The sequence below is a fragment of the Prunus dulcis genome, chromosome 8 (assembly GCF_902201215.1).
Source record: "Prunus dulcis chromosome 8, ALMONDv2, whole genome shotgun sequence".
In the NCBI taxonomy this organism is placed as follows: Eukaryota; Viridiplantae; Streptophyta; class Magnoliopsida; order Rosales; family Rosaceae; genus Prunus; species Prunus dulcis.
The window spans coordinates 15117167-15135462 of NC_047657.1; the positions used below are offsets into that span (position 1 = coordinate 15117167).

General features: G+C 39.0%; 4 protein-coding genes, 3 non-coding genes and 1 pseudogene across 10 annotated transcripts; 1 reads left to right on the forward strand and 7 right to left on the reverse strand.

Moving 5' to 3' along the window:
- Positions 1 to 1402: 1402 nt before the first annotated feature.
- LOC117638125 (F-box/LRR-repeat protein 10) lies at positions 1403 to 4464 on the reverse strand. 2 transcript variants are annotated; one of them, XM_034373223.1, is made up of 4 exons: positions 4068 to 4464; positions 3756 to 3961; positions 3555 to 3648; positions 1403 to 3096 (listed from the first exon to the last, which is right to left on the reverse strand). In XM_034373223.1, the coding sequence occupies exons 1-4, from the start codon at positions 4254 to 4256 to the stop codon at positions 1648 to 1650; spliced, it is 1938 nt and encodes a 645-aa protein (XP_034229114.1). In that variant the 5' UTR covers positions 4257 to 4464; the 3' UTR covers positions 1403 to 1647. The 2 variants fall into 2 exon arrangements, with proteins under 2 accessions (XP_034229114.1, XP_034229116.1); XM_034373225.1 differs by lacking the exons at positions 3555 to 3648; positions 4068 to 4464 and having other exon boundaries at positions 3756 to 3879.
- Positions 4465 to 5444: 980 nt separating this feature from the next.
- On the reverse strand, positions 5445 to 7087 carry LOC117636846 (heterodimeric geranylgeranyl pyrophosphate synthase small subunit, chloroplastic). The gene is made up of 2 exons (XM_034371548.1): positions 6628 to 7087; positions 5445 to 6387 (listed from the first exon to the last, which is right to left on the reverse strand). The coding sequence occupies exons 1-2, from the start codon at positions 6973 to 6975 to the stop codon at positions 5722 to 5724; spliced, it is 1014 nt and encodes a 337-aa protein (XP_034227439.1). The 5' UTR covers positions 6976 to 7087; the 3' UTR covers positions 5445 to 5721.
- A 13-nt stretch (positions 7088 to 7100) lies between these two features.
- LOC117636844 (GPI mannosyltransferase 1) lies at positions 7101 to 9850 on the forward strand. Of its 2 annotated transcripts, XM_034371545.1 has the most exons (4): positions 7101 to 7572; positions 7667 to 7849; positions 8492 to 9036; positions 9257 to 9850. In XM_034371545.1, the coding sequence occupies exons 1-4, from the start codon at positions 7302 to 7304 to the stop codon at positions 9566 to 9568; spliced, it is 1311 nt and encodes a 436-aa protein (XP_034227436.1). In that variant the 5' UTR covers positions 7101 to 7301; the 3' UTR covers positions 9569 to 9850. The 2 variants fall into 2 exon arrangements, with proteins under 2 accessions (XP_034227436.1, XP_034227437.1); XM_034371546.1 differs by lacking the exon at positions 7667 to 7849.
- Positions 9851 to 9978: 128 nt separating this feature from the next.
- On the reverse strand, positions 9979 to 10139 carry LOC117612325. Its single transcript, XR_004583365.1, has one exon. It is a non-coding gene; the product is annotated as a U1 spliceosomal RNA (small nuclear RNA).
- A 1330-nt stretch (positions 10140 to 11469) lies between these two features.
- Positions 11470 to 11620, reverse strand: LOC117612331. The gene has a single exon (XR_004583371.1). It is a non-coding gene; the product is annotated as a U4 spliceosomal RNA (small nuclear RNA).
- A 1272-nt stretch (positions 11621 to 12892) lies between these two features.
- On the reverse strand, positions 12893 to 13060 carry LOC117612336. Its single transcript, XR_004583375.1, has one exon. It is a non-coding gene; the product is annotated as a U4 spliceosomal RNA (small nuclear RNA).
- Positions 13061 to 13297: 237 nt separating this feature from the next.
- On the reverse strand, positions 13298 to 15160 carry LOC117638060 (acetylserotonin O-methyltransferase-like). 2 transcript variants are annotated; one of them, XM_034373146.1, is made up of 3 exons: positions 15094 to 15160; positions 14170 to 15043; positions 13298 to 13753 (listed from the first exon to the last, which is right to left on the reverse strand). In XM_034373146.1, the coding sequence occupies exons 2-3, from the start codon at positions 14935 to 14937 to the stop codon at positions 13448 to 13450; spliced, it is 1074 nt and encodes a 357-aa protein (XP_034229037.1). In that variant the 5' UTR covers positions 14938 to 15043; positions 15094 to 15160; the 3' UTR covers positions 13298 to 13447. The 2 variants fall into 2 exon arrangements, with proteins under 2 accessions (XP_034229037.1, XP_034229038.1); XM_034373147.1 differs by having other exon boundaries at positions 14170 to 15160.
- Positions 15161 to 15725: 565 nt separating this feature from the next.
- Positions 15726 to 17242, reverse strand: LOC117638010 (annotated as a pseudogene).
- Between the last annotated feature and the right edge of the window lie 1054 nt (positions 17243 to 18296).

Sequence of the window (18296 nt, forward strand, 5' to 3'; positions counted from 1 at the left end):
ATTTACTTAGAAGTTGCATTTAAGGCACACATGAGAAGTATTTTATAGTCTTTCAGCTAAGAAAAATGGGATTAGAGCGCCATATATTTTAAAGTCTCCCTTTGGTATTTAAAATTTTCCCCTTGTAAGTTGTCTCATTTAAAATGTGTAAAATAAATGTGTCACTGTACCAAAATAAAATATAAACGTAGCACTCGGATAAGCCCAAGAAAATACATGAGTCAGGAATAATCGAAGTACTCTCCTACCACAAGCCATTGTGGGTCCATTTTATTTTTCATTTTAGTTGAATTCTAGATAAATATTAGCACTTAACTTTATAGATGTGATATAGCACTTAACTAATTGGAAGGAAAAATATACAAACTTAATTATTTCATTTGTTAAAAAAATTAAAGGCAGCTCACTTCTAGAAAGAGAAAAAGAAAACATTCACAACTTTTATGGTATGCTTACTTATTTCAAATGAGAGAAATCATAAAGTCGGAAGTCAATAATACAAGAGAGACTGGATTATAGGATACAAATTTTTTTGATATGCTTGCTTACTTCAAATAAGAGAAGTCATAAAGCCGGAAGACAATAATTTGGGAGAGACATTGAATTATGGGATAAAATGTGAAACTCACATACTTTTTGCTTCCGTATGTGTTGGAATAATTGAAATATCAGCCTGTTTGGTATTCAACTTGAATCCAACTTTTTAAACTCAAAAACAGAATTTGAGTTCAAAACAAAGAAAACCTGTTTGGTAGCCCTATTTTTAAAAATTCAAACTCAAGAAAAACTAAAAGAACACCCCAATTATTAAAAACAAAAAATATCTGTTTTTTCAGTTTTTTTTTTTTTTTTTTTTAAAACAACCCACAAGTTCAAAAACTTGAGAACTCATGGGTTGTTAAAAAAAAAAAACTGAAAAAACATATATTTTTTGTTTTTAATAATTGGGGTGTGTTTTAGTTGTTCTTAAGTTTGAGTTTTTAAAAATAGGTATACCAAACAGGTTTTTTTTGTTTTGGATTCAACTTCTGTTTTTGAGTTTAAAAAGTTGGATTCAAGTTGAATACCAAATAGGCCCTTAATTTTTTTTTAAAATCAAAATTTTTGAGTTTCCTATTTGAATAGGATACCAAATGCCACTAAGAAATCAGCATATTTCCACTACCTACCATTGTGCTTACTGACTTATCCAAACTCAGCAGATCAACCAGTCTTATTGTAAATCATTACACATAGATAAGGAAGTGGATTATGTCTCAACAGCCAGACAAAGTCACTTTCTGTGGGCTGCACCACTAGAGGCATCAAACCTCAAGTCTTGGATATATACCTCTACGAGAAGAGTCCACCGACAAAACCTCTAAAACATTGGCAATGGGTCATATAAAAAGCAAGTGATAAATGGTGAAACAAATTTGTTATACAATTAAGTGAAAATACAATTTCCATTCTATCCAAAATAGTTACAATACGAAGATCAAGAGGTCCACAAGATCACAGATTTGGAGTAAAATCATACAACCCAACTTGCTAAACTCTAATCAGTGGTCCATGATACATTTCAAGTTTCTTCATAACACAACAATATACACAAGAAAATCACAAGCATATTGCATACAGGCACATAGCAGGAATTTAAATGGCGGATTACTCCATTGCTTCCGCATTATCCTCTGCATTCACCATTTCTTCGTCGGCATTCTCATCCTCACCGTCTAGAAGCCAACGTTCAAACTCGTCCATCTCATCATAGTCATGCATGTAAAAATCATCCGAGTTATCCCATTCCTCTACTCCCAGCTCCTCGCCACGGCGTGACACACGCAAGAACGGTCTGCTTCGAGCTAAAGCATCTACCATATCTCTATTTACACTGCCTGTAACTCCTAACCATCTCAGCCTTGGAAAATATGGTTTCTTCAGCCACCGGAATGAAAGTGGAGTAATGCCACCACAATTAAACAGATCCAACAACCGCAGGCTGTTACCATGCCACCTCTCCTCGTCAACCACCATTGAGGCTAATGCCATTACCGAAGTGTCACCTATTAGTGGGCATTGTCGCATTCGTAGTTCAAGTATTGGAACCCTACTTTTTGCCAGTAATAAAACTGCATTGTCGGAGAGATTAGGAAGATTGGACAGGTCCAGTTCTTGCAACTCCAAATTAGAAGAGCCATCAAATAGAGCAGAGATGCATTTATCTGTAAGTTTCTTGCACCCTCTAACAGACAATGAAATTAGTGAACTTATAACCCCTGGTCTCAAATATGATAATCCTACATCACTAATATCAGAGCCATCCAATAATAACGCCTTCAATTTAGGAAGAGTGCTTATGGCTTGGAGGGCTTCATCCCCGAGGTTTCTGCAATCTCTCAAATCAAGAACTTTTAGATCCTTATTAGAAGCCAAACTAGTAACTGCATGGTTGGTCAAAAGAGTACACCGTCTCAAGCTAACGTGTGTTAAAGACAGGGAAGTTGCAGAGATGTCATGAAAAACCAAATCCGTTAACTGAGTCCCATGAGACACCCTAAGCTTGTATAACTTGGAGCAAGAATGCAAGATCGTTTTGAAACCTGTGTCGGTAACACGACAAAAGCCGCCTAGAAATATGCTTTCCATGGTTTTACACTTGTCAGCCATTAAGAGGAGCCCAAGATCATTTACTCTTCTAAAATAGGTAGAGAGGAACTCTTGGGTCCGGACCAATGAGAGATGCTTCAGTTTGCCATGCTGATTAATCTGTTGAAGGCCAGAGTTTGTGAGGTCTGATGTAACTCCTGGTTCGCTCATGGGTGCATCTCGAAGATCCAAATGGGTCAGGGAGTTGAGACCTTTAGAAATTTTTCCAACCATAGCATCAGTTATATAGTCGACCGAAAGACACAATTTATGGATGTTTGGCAGTATGGAAGGCTGAATACAATTTAGTGATTGATGGAATCCAAAGTTTGGGCTAAACAGTTCAGCCACCATTACTGATGGAATGTAGCCAATCTCAAGAGAAGTGAGTTTCTCTGAAGCCAAAGCCCAAACTCGAGAATTGTTATGACCAGCAGAAAATGAGACATCAAACATCAAGTTCAGTGCCTATCAAAAATTATCACAAACGCATTAGATGAAACATATCAAATAATTATGATATCCCAAAACCAAAATGCTTTATGGGTAAATTTCAATTAAGGAAACATATATTAAGCATCTAATGTTAAAGTGCACACAAGTTTTCTGCCTCATCATTTCTAGGGAAACTTAAGTATAACAAACCATTCGATTATTCATCCAGATGACCAAGGAGGAATGAAATCATATTAACAAACTCAACATCTGACACCCCCTTAGGTACAAACTTAGCATCTTTTGTATCTTCAAAAAAAAGGTAACGATGTTCTTAACTTATTTGAGCAGAAGAATCAAAACTTCAGCTACGTGAAATATGAAAGGGCGAAACATTTGGTCATGTATCATTATTTAACAACCAGCACCATGTTACTTAGAATCCTTATTATTAAACATTTGGTTATTATCATCATTTAACTGAGCCTTACTTCTAACTCATGGCAACCTCTGAGCAACTCCTCCAAATCAGAAAACTGAATATCCAGCCCTCTATTTTCAGCCACTGACCCCAAGCAGAGAGACCTGAAGGGAATTCATATACCCAAAAGCCAATAACAACAGCTTTTTCACTTTCCACAATCAAAAAACACCAGCAACACATATAAGCAGCAGAACCAAACCAAACCAACCTTAGATCCTTGCATCGGCCTCCGATCTCCGAAAGCAACTTTCCAGTAAATTCGTCGCAATTGAGCATACAAAGCTCGTGCAGCGAAGGCTGAAGCAAAATCTGTATGGCCGAATCGTCTAGCCGGCCACAGTTGACCTTCATGCTCTTTAGCCACGGGTTAGGAGGCAGCAGAGGCCTCAACAAATCCATGGAAGGCGCGATTTCCTAACCCCCAAAGCAAAAAGTAACCATTTTTGAGAAAATAGCAAACAAAAACAAACCAATTTACAATCTTTTGTGAAAACCCAGAAATGAAAACTAAAAGACTTACGAGGAGGTGGAAGGAGGGGATGAAGGAGAGGATTTGAGAAGCGCAGGCTTTGAAGGCGGTGCAGGTGGAAGCGACGGAGCAGATGGAGGCCACGTCGAGATTTGTCATGATGGTGGCGAGTAGGGCCGAGGGCAGATGATCCAGGCTCTCCATTGAGCTACTGCTGCTTTCGCTCTTCCCCTCCGCCATTTGTTTGCTCAGTCTTCTTCTTCTTCGTGAATTTTGTGGAATCTGGGTTTGGTGTTACCGTCGACGACACTGCAACTGTAAGCTTACATCTGAAGCCAATCCGACGGTGTTAGTTTATTGATCAAAGCACGAGGAAATGTGTGTTTTGGGTTTTGGTTTTTTGTAGCCCACAAGCCACCATCTCCAAAGCCCAAACCCTTTAACAAGGTGACTACACTCTTTTTAGAGTCGTAACATTAACACCATTGCCATCGATAGTTTTTTAGGGAGCTGATTTCCCACTCATTCATAGTCCATTTACACTCTATTATATGTTATAGTAAAAAGTATTAAAAAATAAAATAGATGATTGTGAGAATGTGAATGTAAAGAGTCTTACATTAGAAAGTTGAGAAATCTAGCAAGGGTTTATAAGGAGTTGGGCTACTCCTCCCATTGCCAATTGGTTTTGGGGTGGAACCTCAACTTCCTTCATGGTATCAGAGTGGGTTGCCCACGTGTGAAAGCCCAACGGCCACACGTGCTCCACGTCACCCAAAATGTGTTGTCCAAGTGTTAGGCTTGAAAATTCGCCACATGTGCGGGGACATGTGAGAATGTGAAGGTAAAGAGTCCCACATTGAAAAGTTGAGAAACCTAGCAAGGGCTTATAAGGAGTTGAGAAAAATATGTTGCATATTGCTTGGCTAATGGGAGAAAAACTATGTTGCATATTGCTTGGCTAATGGGAGCTTCTATAGAGATCTAGGCTTGATGTTGCTTGTATTTGGATAGCTTCCTTGTTAGCTGATTATGTGTTAAGGGTGTAATTAAATGGAGTGTAATTAAATAGATAAAAGGAGAGTGGGAAAATCAACATCTTAGCTTTATCGAATAATTAAGTTAGCAACCTTCTACTAATATGTTGATATTTTGATTTTTGGAAGGGGATGCTAGAGGAACCATACTAGGCAATTATATAATGCGATTATTGATTTGTATTTGTTATATGTTCTACTAAGAGGTTATTTTTGTTATATTAATGTGTATTTGCTTATGTGAATTGAGTTTTTAATTTGCAAAATGTGTGATTAGTATTATGATCATTATATGCGATTTACATAAACCATTCCTTATTAATGATGTGTTGATTCATCAACCCCCATAATATTTTGAGAACAAATTACCCAAATTGGCAAATAGCAAAGATAAAAGAAAAATGAAGTTTCCAAGTGAATTTTGCATCCCGCAAATCTCTGCTCCCATCTCAAACAAGCCCCAAAAATCTCAGCTTCCAGCTTCCCACAACTTGGAACTTCAGCTCACCTAAATTTAACATTCACCGACTGTAAAACCCCTATCATCTTCTAGCAATATGTAAAAGAGCTTTGCTTACACAAGTTCAGAGAAAGCATGAAATCATATCAAGGGAATGCTTGCTCTATGCATTATATATATATATATATATCTATCAATCAATCAATCATCAACTTGAGTCGCTGACAGTAAAACTTCTATCAACAGCATAATCCACAAAGCTGTAAAGTGGCACCACAGCATCACCATACTTCTCAAATCCATCCAATTCCTGCTTAGCTTTGGCTCTAAGCTGCTCTGCCACCTCCATAGCCTTCTCAACCCCATAAACTCTCACATAGCTGAAGCCCTTCTTCTTCTTCCGCTCATCCTCATCCTCACCATTCATTTTGTCCTCCAAAATATCATCAACCACCCGATACAAAACCCCAACAGCTCTGCCATACCTCCTCAGTCTATCCACCTCATCATCTTCAGCACCACCTAGCAATCCTCCACAAACAGCAGAACACTGACTCATCTCCCCAAACTTCTTCTCCTGCGCGAATTCTATAGCATCCGGCCCGCCTTCCAGGTCGAGGAACTGCCCTGCCGCCATGCCCGTGGACCCCACGGTGCGGGCAATCTCTGTGATCACGCGCAGGAGGCGTGGCTCGGGCACGAGGCTGGAAGGCGTGTTTGCCACAATGTGCTGAAACCCCAATGGAAACAGAGCATCACCAGCTAGAATTGCCAGGTCGTCGCCATAGACTGTATGGTTCGAGGGCTGGCCCCGGCGTGATGGGTCGTCATCCATGCATGGAAGATCATCGTGAATGAGTGAAGCTGCGTGTACCTGTCAATTGTCATTCAAAGCAAATAAAGCACTTTCCTTTGTCAAATTCCAAGCACAAAATAAATACCTATGTTGAAAGCTAAGCAAAAATGTGCTCAATAAGCACGACCCAAATTGCCAAACAGGACACAAAGCAAGAATACAGATTTTATGCAATAATATTCATATAACCCAAACAGGGTTCTTTACAATTCAGTCTAATTAGTCCATGTATAGCAAAAGGAGGAAGAAATTACGAACCATTTCAAGAGCACAGGCTGTGGGGAAGGCAGCTAGGCGGTTGCCGCCGAAGAGCTCACAAGCAGCGACGCACATGACCGGTGAGGCTCGTTTGGCTCCTTCGGCGAGCACAGAGTATCGCATGGATTCATAGATCTGATCTGGGTACCGAACCGGGACGGCTTCGTGAAGCTTCTGATTGATATCGGCTATCAGGGTCGTCCAGTAGGTTTTCAAATCGAACTGGGTCGAGCTCGGTGGGGGCGTAACGGACGGCGCTGATGAAGAAGAAGAGCATCGGAATGGGAAAGTTAGCTTCTTTGGGAGGTAGAGATGGACTGGAGTTGAAACCATTGAGAAAGAAGCCATTTTTAGTCTCTGAAGCTCTCAGCTGAGCTCTGGTAGCAGAAGAATTTTTTTTATTTTTTTGGGTCAATGGTAGTGGAAGAAGATGAGATTTTGGATATAATTGAGTGCTATGGGAACTAAAGTATATATGGTGGTCCAACCACCCTGCCTCATTACAATTGGTTCTTTATAATTCATTGTGTCCAAATTACCATCGGTAAAACAATTATTTACAGTAACGAAAGAACCTTCAACTCAACACTTCGCCATTTCCTACAACTCCCTCCCTCTTTTTTTATTTTTTGGGTCGAAACTCCCTCCCTCTGATCTCTGTTTCTCTCAAACCAATGGCTTCCGTACGATTCCGTACGCTCCTCCTGGTCTCGGCGGCGTTGAGGGTGATTCTGATCCTCTACGGAGAGTGGCAGGATACCCACATGGAGGTGAGGTACACAGACATTGATTACATGGTCTTCTCCGACGCTGCTGCTCTAATGGCCGCCGGTAAATCCCCATTTGAAAGATCCACTTACAGGTACTCTCCTCTGCTCGCGTTTTTGCTCATACCCAATTCGTTTCTTCACCGCTCTTGGGGCAAGTTCCTCTTCTCAGCTGCAGGTACGTTAATATTTGCTTCATTTTAGCGTTAAATTTTGTGTTTTGGGGTGCATAAATTGCAGAAACATGATTTTGTTTTATGTAAATTTTGTAGATTTGCTTGTGGGTTTGTTTATAAGGACCATATTGAAGCTTCGTGGGGTGCCTGAGAATTTAAGCATGCTTTCTGTGATCGTTTGGCTCTTTAATCCGTTTACCTTTACCATTGGGACTCGTGGGAACTGTGAGCCAATTGTTTGTGCTTTGGTTCTTTGGGTCTTCATATGTCTCATGAACGGTGTAAGTTTCTTTCTTTGTATGGATTTTTATTTTTATTTAGGCAATAAACACGTCCCAAAAAACTATACACTGGCTGGACACTCAACAGACTCATGTCATGTACACCACTTCACCTACTTGCTGTTGATTTCAGCCATTAAGTGAATCTTATCTTCGGATTATCTTCATATGGATCAAATTTAATGTTTTTTGTGAAAATGGAATTATGGAATACTTGTATAAATCTTAGCACAGATAATCAAAAGTGAAGGACTATAGGATTGTTTGAGGTTCTTTTATATTTATTTCTATTCAGTGAGAGTTATTGGTTGCATTATGTATCGAACTAGCATTCTCTTGGATTTCTGTAATGATTGTCTGACCTTCTCTCAGTTTGTTCTCTCATGGGGCGACCATGTTAGACATCTACAACCATAGCAGTGTCTTTTTTGGATAATAACATTTATGATCTCAATATTCCTCATCTTCATCCTATTAAAAATTATTGCTTTGCATTTAGTGAGTACGATCTTTCTGGGAAAAACCAAGTAGGCATAGCATTCCACTAAGTATGGTACTCAAACTATTTATTTAGGAAATGATTGTTATGCTTTCCCCCACAACTGTCTAACTCCATATGGAAATTTTTCTCTCATAACAGGACGTGTGTTACAAGCTGCATTTTGGTACGGGCTTGTTGTCCACTTCAGAATCTACCCCATTATCTATGCACTCCCTATCCTTGTGATTCTTGATCCGCATGTGTTGCAATCTGGTCAGAAGCCTAGCCTACAATTTTGGGATCCTCGGCAAGAATCACCTCAAAACAGATCTGTTACAAGACTTGCTCAGCTTCTTTGTCCGTGGTTTCTTTTGAAAAGTGCATTAACACGAGAAAGGATAGTTTTCTCCTTTATATCTGCAGCCGTATTCTTCCTTTTCACTGGTTTATTCTATCATCTATATGGGTGGGAGTTCTTGTATGAGGCACTGCTGTATCATCTTACCCGTACTGATCCAAGGCATAATTTCTCCATTTATTTTTATCACATCTACCTTCAGTACAACCGTAAACTCTCGATATTGGAGAAGCTTGTCTCATTTTTGCCTCAGTTGATAGTCCAGGTTGTGCTTGTTTTGAGTTTTGCGCAAGACCTTCCATTCTGCTGCTTAGTGCAGACAGTAGCATTTGTGGCATTCAACAAGGTTTTTCTCTTTATTACTATTTTTTCTTCTATAATTGCTGGCTTAGTGAATTAGTTACATATCTGATTCAACAGTGTAATTGGGCTCTGCTCCATGTAGCATCCGATGTCGGATTCCTAGTGGTTATTCTCATTGAAAAACTCTGCTTCAATGCTGTACTTTTGAACATAATGTTTCTAACAAAATTCTGCTCCTAATTACTTCTGCCCATTGTTAACAGGTAATGACGGCACAATACTTTGTGTGGTTCTTTTGTCTCTTGCCTCTGGTACTCGCTTGGAGCAAGATGAAGCTCAAATGGAAAGGCCTATCATGCATGACATTGTGGGTGGCTGGTCAACTTCATTGGTTGATGTGGGGTTATTTGCTTGAGTTCAAGGGACGGAATGTTTTTCTTCAACTCTGGATGGCAAGCATCTTGTTCTTAGCTGCAAACACGTATGTTTTAGTTTCGCTCATCCGCGACCACAGATTTTCTCCAGTTTTCACATGTTTGGAGAAAACTTCCAAGGGCGGGAAGAAACTTCAGTGACAGAATAATTAGATTGATTTGGAGGTTTACATATAAGTTGACAATTGAATATTCTGTTTTCTTTCTTTCATTTATTCCGACTGTTTTTTGCAATTAGAGATATGCACAAATTGGCTACTTGTTTAGTGGCTTTGCAGCTCCCTTTTCTTTTCTGTTCGTTTTGGTGATTCCAGAACAAGCTTTAGGCCTTTCTGTAAGATGATGATTATAATTGACTATTTCTTTTCAGAATATATACAGATTATTACGCAACAGAAATAGAGAATCAAATTTGCTTTGTAATTGTGTGATCAACCAAACTGGTTGCTCGTGTAAGAGAATTTTTCATTCATTTATTTACACTGCTAAATTCATTCACAGTGGAAATTTGCTTCATATCTTTCGATCATGAAATTTGTACTACGTTTTGGACAGGGGCCGCGCGAACGCAGGCCCCCACTGGCACAAATTATGACGTTGGCTCTCCCACTAGGGGAGACCATAGGGTAGCACCCCTCCTATGTGCAATGGAGGTCACTAACCTAGGCCATGGGCCTTCTTGAGCACCCAAAAACCCCGTCCAGGTAAGTATGTTCCAATGGGTCTGGTCGACTTTTTTTATAGAGGCGTCGCATTCCAACTCTCTTATGTTTTTTCGATATGGGACAAAACTAAAACAGACTAAAATCCACCTAGACAAGAATAGGCTCTTTCAGTCTTTGAACAATTATGAAATATGGGTTGTATTGCAGTTTGACACAGCTATCCTTGTTCTTTATCTAGCAGGCCAGAAAGGTATTCAATTGGGTTAATTTCTATGCTGTGCCATATATTGAAAATTTGTTACTGTTATTTGGCGACCACCAAAGTTATCAACTTCATTGCAGCAGTTTGAGCAAATCTACAACTTCAGCAATGCCCTCTGGCCTCTGAACATTGCATGCTATACAGAAAACCTTGAAATTTTATCATTGGAACAAAGATCAAATTTGGATATGAATGTAGTTTTCTTATTTTATATTTATATAAATGATAGTATAAATTAATCTAATATATGGGGAGGAGGACTCGAATTTGAGTGCAAAAGTATGTGCTCATTATCTTAGTTGACTGGCCTAACTCACGTCTACGCACTGAATGTGCTGTTTTGTTGAACATATGATGTTTTACTGAAGCTTTAAAACCAAATCCAAGGGATTGCTTGAAAGCTAAGGCTGATTTTAAGCCTTGGCTTATGAGCAATCTTTGTTCTCCAGTCAAATGGTATGGTTGTTTCCCTTGGATTGATGTGTTCGTGTTTACTTGCTGGTACTTATGGAAATAGAGAAATCAACATGTTTTTAGTGGTGATGATAGCCTTACCTTTGCACCCATGTCAAATTGTTGCTGCAGTTCTTGAGTGGATCAAAGCTATTGGTACGACTAAAAATCAGGAAATTAAGGTGCAGCAGGTTATGTCCTGGGGACCTCTTATTTCTGATTGGTTTAAATTAAATGTTGATGGCTCTAGAAGGGGTATGTCTGGCGCTATTGGGGCTTGGGGGTTTGATTCGAGACTCTGATTGGATTTGGCATGGGGCTTGGGGGTTTGATTCGAGACTGTTCGGATTTGGCCACCCAGATTTTAGAAGAAGATCTTTGGGGATTATTCTTTGGCCTTATTCTTAAATTTCCATACTTTCTGTTGATCGTATAGCATATAATATTCACTGCTAGACATAATTATAAATAATACGATCTTATTATGTATAATCATAAATTTAATGTCCATTTTAGTCCAAAAAATTTGAATAATTATAAGTCAACAAAATTTAATATATTTAAGTACGGGTATTTCTAACTAAAAATCATGAACAAAAATTACAATTAAATTATAAGTTTTTTGATGATAAAAATAAATAGTTTTAAACTAAGAATTGTAGGGCTTTACCCCAAAGGGAGCCCTTCCAGAAATTCTCAGAGGCCACGGCTGAACCGCGGCCAGTGAGGGGGTTTGGAAATAGTTTTCAACCAGCAATAGACGCGCCTCGGTTAGAACCTCATAAGCTGCGTCATTGCCCCAAGCGCAAAGATGCTTCTTCCAATCGATTTGGCTCGCTTTTATAATACTACAGCAACTCAGCCTTTCTCACTACGTCGATGTGGGACAGCAACAAGCCATGATCCAATTACTGGACATATGACAAGTGGAACCAGAGTTGAAAGACACAATTAGCATTTCGAATCTTTAAAATCTGGCAACCTAATTTGGGCCATGATTTAAAGGATGCAACAAATTCCATTTCAAATCTTGTATAGTGAGAAGCCATCTTAAAGAAGACGTAAAACTCACGGATGACAGGCTATGTAGAATGATATATAAGCTTGTAAACAGATCAGATTCATATCATATTCAGATTATCAAAATAAACTTATATAATTTCATATACAAAAATATTAAATTCAGATTAGATTGAATTATTATCGGAATCATTTTAAGACTCAGAAAAAAAAGTACTAAATCAATATAGGTGAGCAATATGAATCTTAAAATTACTTGCGTAACATTGTGGGTTGGTTTGTCGGTCAACTTCACTGATTGATGTGGAAGTTATTTTGTTCTTAGCTGCAAACACGTTTTCACTTGATAAGCCAAGCATTTAGCACTCCTCGTATACAATATTTGGTTTAAACAGACAATAAAATACGAAAACTTCATTAAACTTATTTGAAAATATTAATCATGAACTCAAACATTGGGGATTGAATATGTAAATACAATATAAATTGCGTAATGGTGAATTTAATAATTGGTAAAAATTCATGTTTCATAAAATTTATACTTTCATTTATGCAGTTTAAATTTTGACAATTTAATCACATGATATGGGGCTGTATTTTTTTTTTATGTGGAAAATAAAATTACAAAGCAAAAATATTTTGGGCACGCATGCCCAAAAAGTTAAAAAAGAAAGCATTTAAAAAAGACAATGGCAACCCAAATTTCCAACCTAGACGGGGAAAACTTGTGACCTAGGCCCGCAAGCAATTCCGAAGTCAACTTCACTAAAGATGTGATGAAATTGCAGGGACTCACAAAGTGAACTGAGGTGCCAAATGTCTTCGATTAGAAGAGATACACCAGGGATTAACTTGGAATCTTTTTCAATGATGATTTTCTTCCAACCTCTATCGAAAGCATGGGCGTCTTATCACGAAGAGCAAACCACTCAGTATTTTGGACAGAATTAGATAGATTCCAAATATCAAATTACGACTTCAAATATTAAATTGACTGGAACAAAATAGATAAGCCAGAAAACCACAGGCATCTGACTTTTTTTCGTAATAATTCTAAATTCTTGGGACTATATTAATAGGGCCCCACTCCGAAGAGAGAGCCCTTCCAGAAATTCTCGAGGGCACATGGCTGAACCAAGGCCCAAGAGGGGGTTTGGAAATAGTTTTCAACCAGCAATAGACGCGCCTCGGTTAGAACCTCATAAGCTGCGTCATTGCCCCAAGCGCAAAGATACCTCAATCATTGGCTTCCGCTCGCTATTATCCCACTACAGCAACTCAGCCTTTTCCGCTCCGTCGATGTGGGACTACAACTTCTTCTTTTACAATTGTATCCAATTGCGGGACAGATGACAAGTGGACCCAGATAATTGAAAACCAATATAAAATACAAATAAGACATTGGGGGGCTGTGAACTTGGATGCTTTGAAGGCCACATCATGTATGCACATCTTCAAAAACCAAAGTACTTTATTGCCCCAAAAACATGCTTATACCAAAGATATAGCAGCCACAACGCATTGCACACATTTTATTGCAATTTTAAGAGCTGAGCAATACAATAAAACACAAATTTGGGAATACCAATCCACATCCTTAATTAACTTTGTTCGATAAATTTAAGGAAAAGCTTGGATAAGAGATTGGACAACATGAATGGGAGTGATAGTGTGTCGGCTAAAGCCAGCCTCAACAAGAACATATCCCCATTCTTTCATGGTCCTTTCTTTGCCTGTGTTTGTATGGGCCATCATCACCATATCTAGCATCAATCTCACATTTGTTAGCTTCTTGTCTTGTTTTTCATTGTCTTCTTCAATTACAGCTTCTACTATTATCACCTTCCCTTTGTCCTCCGGAATAGCTTCCCTGCACTTCTTAAGGATACGGATGCACTCATCGTCTCCCCAGTCATGAAGAACCCACTGCAATTCACAAAAACGAAATCAAATCGGACCATTTATCATAATGTGTCTTGTTGAGCAAGAAAACTTCTAGCAATACAATAAGGGGAGTAATTCTAGAGGAATCACACTTTTTTTAGTTACATTAGCAAATCACATAATGTGACAGTTGATGTGTCAATTAACTTATGATTTGAATAACAATCAATGTAATAACTACACGTTAAAAGACACATCATGTGACAGTTTATTGTTCTATCATTTTTGTTTCTTTGCTTTTGCTGGACTCTCTGTCTGGTTTTTCTTTTGCAATGAATGAGATTTCGACCCAAAAAAAAAAGGTCACAAGATATGTTCCCTAGATCTAACAATATTCATATTTGGATTGTGAGGTTTCCTTGAGTATTAAGTAGGAGTATCACATATACACTAATTACCATGATAATTGCAGCATCAGCCTTTGGAACACAATCAAACATGTCACCCCCAACATTCTCAATGCGATCACACTCTTGAGCAACAGACACAACATGAGGAAGATCAAAATTGATGCCTCGAATCCAAGGGCACGCCTCGACCAACAAGCGCAAAGTAGTCCCGTCACCCCCACCCACATCTACAATTGTCTCGAGCCCTTTGAACACCTCTAAGCAGCTTTCAAGCACAGCAGGCACAGCCACCCTTGCATCACAAGCCATTGCTTCATTGATGAGCTTGCTGTGATTAGGATTGGCCGCGGCATAGCTCCACACATCCTCTCCATGTACTGCCTTGAATGCCGGGTTGTTAACACCTTGGATTCGGGCACTGAGGCCATGCCATGGTGCCAGCATTACCGGGCTACTCTCTAGCAAAATGAAGGCAGCCATGCTGTTTTTTCCGGATTTCAATAGCCGTTTGGACAAAGGTGTTTGTACATAAACTTTGGGGCCTAATTGGGTTGCTGGTTTTTCTTTGAATATTTTGAGGTGGACTAGGACCCTCATGATGCGGTAGAGGGGAGAAGGATCACATCTTAGAGCAGATGATAGCTCTAGGAGTGTCATGGGGCTGCCATGGCTTTCAATTGCATCAGCTATTCCAAGCTCAATGGCACATTTTACCACTGCGATTTCAACAAACCCGAACACATATTTCCAGATTTCCACTTTGGCATGTTCTTCTTCTTTCTCTTTTCCTCCTAACTCTCTTTGTTTATCTTCCATCTCTTTCTGTGTGTGTCATAGACTCTAAGGTAACAATATATATAATTTGCAGGAAGAGATTGGAGTATGGTTACATGCAGAACATGTGTTGAACAGTTTAGGTAATGTTTCATTTTCGTTGGGATTTTTCCTAGATTCAGCCACTCAATTTTAAATGTATTTTCATGTATTGGTAGACATCTTTTGCCTTATTGGCTGGAAGGATTTTGTCTTGTATACAAAACATGGTAAGCATGGTAAGCATGCATTGTTTAGCTGTAGCTAGTGGCATTATCATAAGAATCTTGTGTTTTTGCTGTGAGCATATTTTTTGTTTGTTTCTTATTTTTGTCTTTCCAATCATGTTTTGATACTCTTCTAATATATATGTATTAGAATGTGAGCATCCAACCCAAAATCAATTGACCCAAAATCTTTTGTACCATTTGACAAGGCTTTTATTCTCCGATGTGAGATTCACACTCTCAATCAACACACAAAACGGAGGAACAACTATTGAGCTATATGAATTGAATTGAATCAATACAGATGATACATTATTCTGCAGAAAACTCTATCTGATTTTGCTTAGCTTCCATCCATTGGCTCTGTCTCATAAGTCGTAAGGACATTGAAAGACAAACTAATGGAAAGAAAGACATTGGAGGTCTGTGAATCACATATATGCATACCTTAAAAATCAAAGCATGTGTTGCTCAAAAACATGCCTACTAGTATTGGGATAGAAAGATATATAGCAGCCACAATGCATTTGCTCAGATTTTATTGCCAACCATTTAAAGATTACAAACTGCAAGAGCAGTAGGCTTATTAACTGAACAATTTTGACAATGACGCAACAGATAAAGACCAAAAGGTAACTTAAACAATACAATCAAACAGTACTAATTTGCAAAAGCAAATCCACACCCATAACTTTTTGTTTTCTGAATTTAAGGAAAAGCCTGAATAACGGATGGGACAGCATGAATAGGTGTGATAGTGTCGGCTAAAGCCAGCTTCCCCAAGAACATATCCCCATTCCTTCAAGGTCCTTTCTTTTCCTGTGTTTGTATGGGCCATCATCACCATGTCTAGCATCAATCTCACATTTGTTAGTTTGATGTCCTCTTTCTCATCTTTTTCATCGATAACCGCTTCTACGATTATCACCTTCCCTTTATCTTCCGGAATAGCTTCCCTGCACTTCTTAAGGATACGGATGCACTCATCATCGCCCCAGTCGTGAAGAACCCACTGCAATTCACGAAAACAGAATCAGAGTATCCATTGTCATAACGCCTTGTTGAGCAAGAAAACTTATTGCAAGATAATCAGGGAGTGATGGCAGAGGAACCACATTTTTTCTTATCCCATTAGCGCAGACAAATGATGTAATAAGTAGACATTAACAGACAAATCAAATGATGAAACTAATAGCTCACAGGATGAATGAAAAATATAAACGTGTTGCTGCTAGCTATTTTAAGGCTGCTCTTCCTTAAATGGTTTAGTTTTCTTGCTAACCCTCATAATTACAGCATCAGCCTTTGGAACACTATCAAACATGTCACCTCCAACATTCTTCATGCGGTCACACTCCCGAGCAACAGACACAACATGAGGAAGATCAAAGTTGATGCCTTGAATCCAAGGACATGCCTCAACCAACAAGCGCAAAGTAGTCCCATCACCCCCTCCCACATCTGCAATTGTCTCAATCCCTTTGAACACCTCTAAACAACTTTCAATCACTGCAGGCACAGTCACCCTTGCATCACAAGCCATTGCTTTGTTGATAAGCTTGCTGTGATCAGGATTGGCTGCGGCATAGCTCCATACATCCTCTCCATGTACTGCTTCAAATGCTGGATTGCTAATACCTTGAATTCAAGCAGTTAGGCCATGCCACGGTGCCAACATTACCGGGCTACTCTCTAGCAAAATTAAAGCAGCCATGCTGTTTTGTCCAGATTTCAATAGCCATTTGGACAAAGGTGTTTGTGCAAAAACTTTGGGGCCTAATTGGGTTGCTGGTTTCTCTTTGAATATTTTGAGGTGGAAAAGTACCCTCATGATGCGGTAAAGGGGAGAAGGATCACAACTTAGAGCAGATGAGAGCTCTAAGAGTGTCATGGGGCTTCCATGGCTTTCAATTGTATCAGCTATCCCGAGCTCAATGGCGCATTTCACCACTGCGATTTCAACGAACCCAAAAACATATTTCAAGACATCCACTTTGGCATGCTCTTCTTCTTCTTCCTGTTCCAATCTTAACTCTCTACTTTGTTTATCTTCCATATCTTTGTGTGTGTGTGTGTTTGTCCTAGGCTCTTAGCCGCATGTAAAATTTGCAGGAAGAGATTGGAGTTGAATGTGCTTAACATTTAGAAATCTGTCATTCTCATTCAATATTGAACAGTCAATTTTGCGATCAGAGCTGGGACCAAGGCAGGGAGTGGAGGTAGCCGCTGCTTTTGCAGTTTTAAAGCCATTCAAAAGTGATTTGCTCCTAAGAAATCAACAATATTCACTTTTTTTTTATTGAAAAAATTGGCTTTCAAAAGTGATTATCATAAGAACCATCAGATGTGATTCACCTCTTATGAACATTAAGAAGTTGTTGGGGAATTAATTGCTTCTATAAAAGGCCAGGAACAATCCAGCCTAGTAACACTCTCAAAATCAATCCCAAGTCGTCCAGAACATATATATTTTTCTCATGAGAATTTATAAAATAATAAAAAAGAGAGAACATTTAATTTAGTAGGTAAACATAAAAGCATACAACTGTTCAAAATTTCCTCTTTAAGTTGATGATAAAGTGGACCCTGGAAACTAAATTCATTTTGCACATTTCTTTACGCCAGGGAATCTTGTTTTTCCCATAAACGGCTCCCTGGAATTCACATCTATTATCTCAACCACAAAAACACGTATTCATTTCCTTCAATAATGCCTCTATGAGCGGTGAAAATTATACGATATGAAAATCAAATCATTTAGAAAAAGAATTGCATACAAGAATCTAATGAACTAGCACGAAAAACACATGGCATGGTTGGTCGGGGATAGCAATTTTGCTATCCCTTCACAAGCTTGATATTTTTCTCTTTCTCAGGATGTTTTCTCCAGTGTTACAAAATACACAATGACTGGCTTGCAATTGAGAGTAAAATTTTAAGTTTGAACTAGATTTGGTGGGGTGCGCCTAGGGATGGCAAAAATCCCCGCAGGGGCGGGTCCCCAATCCTAACAAGGGGAGATTTTGGGACTAAACGGGTATCGGGATCCCCAAATTTGAAAAACACCCGACGGGTATGGGGAGGGGATGGTATTGGCATCCCCATCCCCGAACCCGACCCGAAAATATATATGTT

Excerpts from the sequence above, each read along its gene's own strand:
- LOC117636846 (XM_034371548.1), bottom strand. The coding sequence starts at position 6,975 with ATGGCTTCTTTCTCAATGGTTTCAACTCCAGTCCATCTCTACCTCCCA. Across the intron at positions 6,388-6,627 it reads CAGCCTGTGCTCTTGAAATG|GTACACGCAGCTTCACTCAT; the intron begins GTTCGTAATTTC and ends GACAATTGACAG.
- LOC117636844 (XM_034371545.1), top strand. The coding sequence starts at position 7,302 with ATGGCTTCCGTACGATTCCGTACGCTCCTCCTGGTCTCGGCGGCGTTG. Across the intron at positions 7,573-7,666 it reads GTTCCTCTTCTCAGCTGCAG|ATTTGCTTGTGGGTTTGTTT; the intron begins GTACGTTAATAT and ends TAAATTTTGTAG. Across the intron at positions 7,850-8,491 it reads CTTCATATGTCTCATGAACG|GACGTGTGTTACAAGCTGCA; the intron begins GTGTAAGTTTCT and ends CTCTCATAACAG.
- LOC117638125 (XM_034373223.1), bottom strand. The coding sequence starts at position 4,256 with ATGGCGGAGGGGAAGAGCGAAAGCAGCAGTAGCTCAATGGAGAGCCTG. Across the intron at positions 3,962-4,067 it reads TCCCCTCCTTCCACCTCCTC|GAAATCGCGCCTTCCATGGA; the intron begins GTAAGTCTTTTA and ends TTTGGGGGTTAG. Across the intron at positions 3,649-3,755 it reads GGCCGATGCAAGGATCTAAG|GTCTCTCTGCTTGGGGTCAG; the intron begins GTTGGTTTGGTT and ends AATTCCCTTCAG.
- LOC117638060 (XM_034373146.1), bottom strand. The coding sequence starts at position 14,937 with ATGGAAGATAAACAAAGAGAGTTAGGAGGAAAAGAGAAAGAAGAAGAA. Across the intron at positions 13,754-14,169 it reads CTGATGCTGCAATTATCATG|TGGGTTCTTCATGACTGGGG; the intron begins GTAATTAGTGTA and ends TGTGAATTGCAG.